Source organism: Podarcis bocagei (genome assembly GCF_964188305.1).
Source record: "Podarcis bocagei genome assembly, chromosome: 9".
Taxonomy (NCBI): Eukaryota; Metazoa; Chordata; class Lepidosauria; order Squamata; family Lacertidae; genus Podarcis; species Podarcis bocagei.
The window spans coordinates 12,314,026-12,323,834 of NC_138134.1; the positions used below are offsets into that span (position 1 = coordinate 12,314,026).

The window sequence follows — 9,809 nt, forward strand, 5'->3', positions numbered from 1 at the left end:
CACTTTAGCTAATGGGGCCTCCCGCTGCTGCCGCGCCGCTGCCACGCGATTTCTGTTCTCATCCTGAAGCAAAGTTCTTAACCTGAGGTACTATTTCTGGGTTAGCAGAGTCTGTAACTTGAAGCGTATGTAACCCGGTCAACTCTCTGCGTTAGTGTGAGCGCTCGGAGGGGCAGGGAGACCATAGAATCAAATGCCTCTTTTGCACATACTTCTTCCCCGCCCACATACAATCCTATAGCCCTGTTTGCTTCCTTTTCCATCCATTTGACTAACCTTCTTTGAAGGCTAGTGAGGATTTTGAATAATGATGTGAATTAAATTTACTTGAGAGACGGCATTACAAATTAAACTTGCTGTTGCTTTGGGTTGCCTTGAACAAGAGAAAGTGACATATTATTATTATTATTATTATTATTATTATTATTATTATTATTATTATTATTTCTGTCTGGAGGCCCCCCCATCTTACCTTCATTCGTTAGAAACACAGCAGGAGTACTGTACATTTCCTCAGAATCAATGAAATACAGTATTCCACACAGTGGTTTTCTGCAGTAACGAAGTAAATAAAGCCACACCGAAAAAGTAAAGCTGTACAAACAAAAAAGTCTGATGAGAAACAGAATATTGGCAACAAAGACAACTTTAACATTATTCAGTTCATTGGTCTTCAGTGTGGAAATAGCACAATTTTATGCTGGCAAGTAAGGGGCGCGGAAGAGGAGCCAATTTAGACAATCCCTATTAAAGTAGTATATGTTGTTGTTTAGTCGTTTAGTCGTGTCCGACTCTTCGTGACCCTATGGACCAGAGCATGCCAGGCCCTCCTGTCTTCCACTGCCTCCCGCAGTTTGGTCAGACTCATGTTTGTAGCTTCGAGAACACTGTCCAACCATCTCATCCTCTGTCGTCCCCTTCTCCTTGTGCCCTCCATCTTTCCCAGCATCAGGGTCTTTTCCAGGGAGTCTTCTCTTCTCATGAGGTGGCCAAAGTATTGGAGCCTCAGCTTCAGGACCTGTCCTTCCAGTGAGCACTCAGGGCTGATTTCCTTAAGAATGGATAGGTTTGATCATCTTGCAGTCTGTGGAACTCTCAAGAGTCTCCTCCAGCACCAGAATTCAAAAGCATCAATTCTTCGGCGATCAGCCTTCTTTATGGTCCAGCTCTCACTTCCATACATCACTGCTGGAAAAAACCATAGCTTTAACTATACGGACCTTTGTTGGCAAGGTGATGTCTCTGCTTTTTAAGATGCTGTCTAGGTTTGTCATTGCTTTTCTCCCAAGAAGCAGGCATCTTTTAAAAGTAGTATATACTCACACACATATATATTCAGGCAATCCCATGATTGGGTAAGAGAGGCAGGGGAGTTCTTTGCGCCTAGCGTTTGAGCAGAGAAGGGTTCAGTCGAGGGAGCTAGGTCTGCACACAAGGGGAAACAGCAACTCGATTGGAGAAGCAGAGCTCAGAGAAGCTATACATCTTCCAGAGAAGGCTCTCAGTACTAATATAAGGCAGGGAGCAGTAGTTTGTGTGCACTAAATGTTATGTACCGAAGTTCTCACCCTGGGCCAGCAGGGGGATACTGTAGATAGTTATGCAAATGAAGGATCGAAAGTGACGTTCAGTGATTGGATGGATACTGTAGATAGTCATGCAAATGAAGGATCGAAAGTGACGTTCAGTGATTGGATGGATACTGTAGATAGTTATGCAAATGAAGGATTGAAAGTGACGTTCAGTGATTGGATAGTTTTAGAAAGTTGTTACAGTCACATGGTACTGGAGCTCTATATAAGCAGGCTGACTGAGCCCTTCAATTCAGTTCTGTTCTGGCCTCTGAATAAACAAAAGCTGTTTGAAGAATCGCTGTGTCGTCTGATATGTTCACCCACAACTTAACACTAAATCTGTACACTTAGCAGGAAAGCCACAGAAATGATGGCAACCAAAGACAGGTTCAGAGTTTCTGCCCACCGCTCAACACCTGCCATCTTCATAAAGCATAGAAGTATATAACTGGGAACAGACAAACTTCAGAGTAATACCGTATTGGCCCGAATATAAGCCACACCCACAAATAAGCCGCACCTTTAAAATTCAAGGGGGGAGGGAGAGAAAAAAAGACCACACCCAAATATAAGCCGCTCCCTTAAAAAATCTGCAGGCACTCACACCCGTTCCATTTTACCGTACGTCTGTTTCAGCAGCAATACCGTCAAAGTCAATTTTTGTAAGGTCGCGAATTTAAGCCGCGCTTTAACTTTTCACAGTCGGAATTTGGAAAAAAAGAGTGTGGCTTATATCTGGGCCAATATGGTATTTTAAAGCAGATTTCAACTGCAACTATTTCCCACTTATTCGTGTACACATACTCACATGCATATATACATAGACACACTTTGGCTTTGTTCATTTTCAATAACAGCATTAAAGTAAAAACAAAACAAAAACAGATTAACAAACAGGCTATGGGTTATGTCAAAACACAAAATCTTTACTCATGAAGATTAGAACACTCTTACGGAACATTTGCTCAATTATTTCTGGTGGGGTCAAAATTTTCCCGGTGAATTTTTAAGGACTTAAAAAAATTATTATTCCTGCCCCTTAACGCCAAACTGACTGTTTCTCTCTCCTTTTGTCAGGAGGCGATTGGGGATGGAGTAAATCTCAAAGTGGGCAGATTTATCACTGTGGTCCAATGAGGAAGAAGTGCGTTTCAACATCCTTTGCCGCTCAGCGATGCCTTTCTAAGAGGCAATTGCTTTTCAGAGTCCGGCGTCGTCATCGGTCCATGAGACTTAGCAAGTCCTGCAAATGTGTCGCAAGGCAAATAAAGGCGCAGCTTGTAGAGATTGCAGGAAGAAAAGAACGTACACAAAAAGCTACAGTAGTGTAAATATCCGGTAGCTTTCAGAATACAGAATTTGATAGCTATGGTAGTTGGTTGTGTTTTTTTAAGCGTTTGCTTAATGTGTTGGACTACCCTCAAAATTCCATACCTGCATCAATAGCAACTGCCAGGGGTGCATTTAACACTGACGATTGGCTCTGCAATTCACTGGCTATCTTTGCATCCTGTTTGTGAGCTTGCCAGAGATATCTGGCTGACCACTCTTGGAAGCAGAATGCTGGGCTCGATGAATCTTTGGTCTAGTCATCCAGCAAAGCCATCTATTCTTATGAATTACACTTTCAGGCCAATATTTAGCTTCACACTAAAACTTTCACAAGCAGGAGAAAGGTTTTGGGTACAATATACAGCTTTCATCATGGGAGAAGTTATAGAAAGAGGATTTGAAATGTACAGCATTGCACGTTGAAAGAAGATTATTTGAAAATGATGCACCGTTGGTACTTAACTCCCAGTAAGTTAGCAAAAAATGTATATCTGTTGGAAATGTAAAGAAAAAGAAGGCACCTTTTATCATATGTGGTGAACATGTAAGGTAACAAAAACATTCTGGGAAACAATATATAATCAATTGAAAAAAAATGTTTAAAATAACCTTTACACAAAAGCCAGAAGCTTTTCTTTTAGGAATTTTAAGTGCTGAAATCTGAAGGGAACAGAAAAGATTGTTTATGTATTGTGACCATGGCTGCGCGGATGTTATTAGCTCAGAGATGGAAAGAAGACAAAGTCCCTATGAGAGAAGAATGACAAATCAAGTTTATGGGCTATGGCAAAAATGACTGGAAGAATCAGAAATCAGGAAGACCAGAACTTTAATAAGGAATGGGGGAAATTCATAACTTATCTTAAAAACCATTGTAAACAGTTAAATTCGTTAGTGGGATTGGAATAACCCTTGTAGTGCAATGAGAACTATGGATGTAATGGAGATATAAAAATTTTGGATTATTACAAAAGATGCAGTAGGAAAGGTTTAACACAGGCTTCCTCAACCTCGGCCCTCCAGATGTTTTGAGACTACAATTCCCATCATCCCTGACCACTGGTCCGGCTAGCTAGGGATCATAGGAGTTGTAGGCCAAAAACATCTGGAGGGCCGAGGTTGAGGAAGCCTGGTTTAACAATAAGGGGAGGAGGGAAGTCCAGGGGAATTGTGTTTTTATATAATATGTTGTGGTGTGAGTATAAATTGTTTTATGGAAAATCAAATAAATAAATTTGAAAAGAAGAAGAAATTTTCACATGCTGCACACTCAAGTACAGTATTATGATAGTACTACTGTTGATATGTTTGGTAAAAATCTAATAAATGATTAAGAGAAATTAAAAGCTTTCTATCAGTTGAATATCTATAACTACACACCCATGTGTCTCACAAGCTCCACCAGGAGGTAGTATCATGAACGTAATGTACAAAACCTGGAAGGAACCGACTGAAGTTTCCTCAGGGGAGGGGAACTGCATAAACAAACCCACAGCACCTATATAATTTATGACATTTTCCACGACAAAATAGGATTCCGACAAACAGAAAGGCAGCCAGAAGAGGGAGACAGCTGGAAGGAAAAGAATGCATGCTTTAAAAGAGCAAAGGCAGTTATTTTTTAGGACATTTTTAATTTTCTTACTTTGGGTAACCGTTCTGGCGCTTTCTGATTATTTCAAGTTCTCTGTTCTCAAATTTCTGAAACTTCTTCACAATTCCCGTCATCTCTCCACCGGAGGCGTACGGAAAGCTGAGGATCTCAACGACATCTGCAAAATGCAATCATTCTTAATGTGCCAGGAAGTGCAAATAGCTGGGAGTTGTAGTCCAAAAGATTGGGAGGGCACCAGGTTGGGGAAGCCTATATGCCCTATTGTCATAAATGTAAAGGGACCCCTGACCATTAGGTCCAGTTGTGACCAACTCATCTTGCTTTATTGGCCGAGGGAGCCAGCGTACAGCTTCCGGGTCATATGGCCAGCATGACTAAGCCGCTTCTGGTGAACCAGAGCAGCGCACAAAAACGCCGTTTACCTTCCCGCCAGAGTGGTACCTATTTATCTACTTGCACCTTGACGTGCTTTCGAACTGCTAGGTTGGCAGGAGCAGGGACCAACTCCTATTTCTATGCCAGTGCATAGCTGAACACTTAACTTTGCAACACGGGACAGAGGTTATAATTGAACTGCTTTGTAAATAATGGAGGTTAGGGTGAGACTATCTTAACATCTCCCTAGTTTATAATAAGTTACAATATTGGAAAAGATTATTCGGCAGGTGGTGCGTGAGATTTCTGGCTGCTATTTAAGACTGTGGCAATTGCGTGTGCTGCGTACTTTGAGATTACAAACTGGGACAAAAATGAACAGCAGCTTGCCTTTGTCCTATGCAGGTTTGCTCAGAATTAAGTCCTACCGAGTTCAGTGTCTCGGATGATTTCCCAAATAATACACCAGTAAAAAAGGTAAAGGACCCCCAAACGACTCTGGGGTTGTGGTGCTCATCTCACTTTACAGGCCGAGGGAGCCAACGTTTGTCCGCAGGCAGTTTTTCCAGGTCATGTGGCCAGCATGACTAAGCAGCTTATGGCGAACCAGAGCAGCGCACGGAAACGCCCTTTACCTTCCCACCAGAGCGGTACCTATTTATCTACTTGCACTTTGACGTGCTTTCAAACTGCTAGGTTGGCAGGAGCTGCGACAGAGCAACGGGTGCTCACCCCGTTGTGGGGATTCGAACTGCCGACCTTCTGATCGGCAAGTCCTAGGCTCTGTGGTTTACACCACAGCGCCACCCGTATCCTAATACACCAGTTGTTGTTGTTGTTTAGTCGTTTAGTCGTGTCCGACTCTTTGTGACCCCATGGACCAGAGCACGCCAGGCACTCCTGTCTTCCACTGCCTCCCGCAGTTAGCTGGACCTTATTAAAACAACTGTTCAGGCAATGAAGTGCTGAGGATGAGGACAACAATGGCTGGACCATCGCAAAGCAGCAATGCCAACTGATTCAGAACATTGCACTGGTAAAATGATGTGGCTGGGCCTTTGTAAGCCTCCTTTGCTACCTGCAAAACAGTATAATTGTACTAAATTGTTGCACAGTGCAGCACTGGGCAGGGAAAAGCCACATCAGATAATCCCTCATTGCATTACAATTATATCATTCTACATTGTTCATAAATCTTTGCTAATGAGATCACGCATGGCAAGCAGTTTAATAGGTTTGGCACCATGAGATCAGCTTGGAACTTCACTGCAGGTGAGCTTTATGCACCATTCCAGTCACATTATCTACAGGATCTAGGTTCCAATGTGAATTTTTGTTCTTGGTAGTGTTTACAAGTAGAGATCCACGAGATATTGTTCTGCTGTTTGCCCACCAGGGTTTGTTCATGTTTCCTCTTGTCCTGCCGCTTTCTCCCATGAAAGCCCCCCTGTTTACGGCTGAATCAGAACAAACGTCAATTGGTTTTTCCCAACATTTGTTCTGATTCAGCGGGAAACAGTGGGTTTTCCTGGGGAAAGTGGCGAGACAAGCAAAAAACCTCTTGGAAGCAGAAAAACTCTTGAACCTGTTGCTTTCTAGTGTGGAAAAATGACACAGCTGCTTTCATATCCCTCTTACAGAGCCAGGATGAAGTTCCTTTTAATTCTGGATGCCGTTTCAAAACAAGTCAGGATCTGAAACCAAGGTCTGATCCAAGCTTGCTCAAACAAACAATCATCTAAATAACCCACGGTTCCTTGAGTCTGGATGTTAACAGGGAACAGTGGTTAGTTTAAAAATGCAAATGAAAGTTTCCAATCTTCTCCTTGTAGACATGAAGAAGGAGAGGAGAGGGAAGTTGGGAGCCTGAAAGCTCACGCAGAATCATTCACATCACTTGGTTTGCCAATAAATCTGAAACAGCCTGTTGACTAATATACAATTTCTATGATATTGTAAGTGGGAGTTTAGTCACGTACATGCCCTCGGCTTTAACCATTTCATGTGGGTAGGAGCGATACCTTCAGAAAACTGAGAAGGAGGAAGATCAGATACAGACATACATTGTAAGTCAAACAGAATCGATTCCGGAAGTGTGTTCGACTTCCAAAACGTTCAGCTTCCAAGGCACAGCTTCTGATTGGCTGAGGAAGCTCCTGCAGCCAATCAGAAGCTTCAGAAGCCCCGCTGGATGTTTGGCTTCCAAAAGAACGTTTGAAAACCGGAACAATCACTTCGGTTTTCAATCATTCGGAAGCCAAAACGCTTGGCAACTAAGCCGTTCAAAAACCAAGGTATAACTGTACTCAGGGCAATCTGTCGTCTTTCAACTCAGAGGCTTTCAGATGTCCCATCCCTCTAAGAAAAGCAGTAAGAAAAAGGCTCTCAAAATGCTCAGTTAAGGACCTTTGCGACAATATCAGCCAGTAGACAATTCTTCTCCATAAGTCCTCTCCTCGTACGCTTGAAAAATCCACACACAAAATGTCAATTGAGTCCAGGCTGCAGATTTCAAAGATGCACCACCAGGTGAGCTGAGCACCTTGCTAGCTGCAAATTCATTCACACAATGTGAAAAATTCACACAATAAGAAAAATACTTACCATTCTCATGGGGACACCAACGCATTATGTTTGCCTGCAGCCTCCAGGTATATTCCAAGCTCCATTTCATACACACTCGGTGTTCTTTGTAGGGACGTTCGAAAGGCGGAACAGATTCCAGCAAAGTGTAGTCCTTTGCAATTGCCTGCAAGTAGCCTTCCTTTCGTTTACCATGGGGGATCCCTCTTTGTTTGTGAATAATCCATGCATAGAGTATCACTGTGTGTACGATGACGGCGCGCCTGATGAAATAGTCATCTCTGAAAACCATGCTGTTTGGAAATTTCAAGTTCACGGTTCTGTTTCTAGTGGTGTGGAGATATTTGTCATTCTCCCACCTCTCCTTATAGACAGACACACCAGTTCTGAATTCCAGTGATGCTACGGCTTCTATAGTAACAGTGCAAGGTTCTGAGCATAAATAGTCGACGGAGATTTCAGTATCATTGAGAACTCTTTTGTTCAAAACATTCAGATGAATGAAATCTTCGTAAAATACATCAGGATTGGGCTGCGGAGTGACAGGTGTTGTCAGCAATGTGTCCTTTCCAAAAGATGGCACACTTTTCTAAGGGGGAAAAAAGATGCCATATGTTAACTTATTTAATATTTAAGGGCAACTGATGCAAAAGTGAGCTCTAATTATCTTCATTAAGATGTTCCTCGCTCGGAATTTTTGCAGAGTTGTAAACCAAATGGTTGGTTACGAACGGGATCCATTCCCGAGCCCTGTTCGCAACATGAGCAGAACGCACCCCGCATCTGCGTGTCTGCGCGGGTCGCGATTTGCCGCTTCTGCGCATGCGTGTGACGTCATTTTGAGAGTCTGAGCATGCGTGAGCGGCGAAACCCGGAAGTAACCCTTTCTGGTACTTCCGGGTCGCCGCGGGACGCAACCTGAAAAGATTTAACCTGAAGCAAACGTAACAAGATGCATGGTTGTATTTGATGTTGGGAAAGATGGAGGGCACAAGGAGAAGGGGGCGACAGAGGACGAGATGGTTGGACAGTGTTTTCAAAGCTACTAACATGAGTTTGACGAAACTGTGGGAGGCAGTGGAAGACAGGAGTGCCTGGCGTGCTCTGGTCCATGGGGGCACGAAGAGTTGGACACGACTAAACAACAACAACAACTATATTGCTGTCCTATGGCTTTTGGGGGGAAATGTACAACAAAATGTTGGTTTCAAAAAGGAGGATGAGGAGAAGAAGAAGAAGAAGAAGAAGAAGAAGAAGAAGAAGAAATATGCACAACTTGCAGACTTAACATATAGAATAAGAGAACAAGAACAACGTATGCTTAGAGAAGATCGGAAAGCGCTTATTGAATATATGGGGAATAATTGTGTACAGCTGAAACCATTGGCAGCATTAAGATAAATTCAACAGTGTAAATAAGTTTTGATGGGTGCAATAATGGAATACTGAATGGTATAGTTTTGTAAAACATGTAGGGATTTCTGATATGCAGTGCTTTTTTCCCTTTAAAAAATATTTAGGGGTACTCTCATTTTCCTACTCATATTGAAATACAGTGGTACCTCGGTTTAAGTACTTAATTCATTCCGGAGGTCCGTTCTTAACCTGAAACTCTTCTTAATCTGAAGCACAACTTTAGCTAATGGGGCCTCCGGCTGCCGCCGCGCTGCTGGAGCACAATTTCTGTTCTCATCCTGAAGCAAAGTTCTTAACCTGAAGCACTATTTCTGGGTTAGCGGAGTCTGTAACCTGAAGCGTCTGTAACCTGAAGCGTATGTAACCTGAGGTACCACTGTACTGCCCCTCAATGAAGCCAAACTTAGATTCACAAAATATTTAGGGGTATGCGTCCCCCCCCCCGCCCCAGAAAAGGCACTGATATGTAAAATGAACCATGGAAAGAGAAGAAAGGAAGTCATCGACATTTTAAGGATGTAAAATGAGTATTTTAGATTGTAAAACAGAACATGTCATAAAAATTATATAGAAGAAGGAGATTGAGAAAAAGTGAAGTGAAGTGGGCGCCAAGCACCCCAAACCGATGGCACAATAACTTTGCCCCCCTCTCCCCCAGGCGACCACCCACCTGCCCACCCCACGTGGCAGGAGACCCGAGGAGCCAACTCACCAGCAGCAGCCAGAGGAGGCAGAGGCATCCGGCAGCTGCCCGGAGGCGCACGGTGCGCCCCACGGCGCTCTCCATGGCTGCGCCCGCTTCTCCTCCCTCTCTTCCTCGGGGGTGACTTGGCCGAGCCGGGAAACCCTGTCCCGGAGCGCGATGGGTGTGTGGCTGTGTTTGCGACACGGATCCGGCTTCCTGGCAGGCGATG

General features: G+C 43.5%; 1 protein-coding gene across 1 annotated transcript in view; it reads right to left on the bottom strand.

Annotated features, from left to right (window-relative positions):
- SEL1L3 (SEL1L family member 3) overlaps positions 1-9,809 on the bottom strand; it is a 49,452-nt gene extending 39,643 nt beyond the window's left edge. Inside the window, exons 1-4 of the mRNA XM_081207517.1 lie at positions 9,608-9,809; positions 7,501-8,068; positions 4,552-4,678; positions 473-594 (exon numbers count right to left, since the gene is read on the bottom strand). Of these exons, the coding sequence (XP_081063643.1) occupies positions 473-594; positions 4,552-4,678; positions 7,501-8,068; positions 9,608-9,682 (892 nt within the window). The 5' untranslated portion in view covers positions 9,683-9,809. The remainder of the gene's footprint in view (positions 1-472; positions 595-4,551; positions 4,679-7,500; positions 8,069-9,607) is intronic.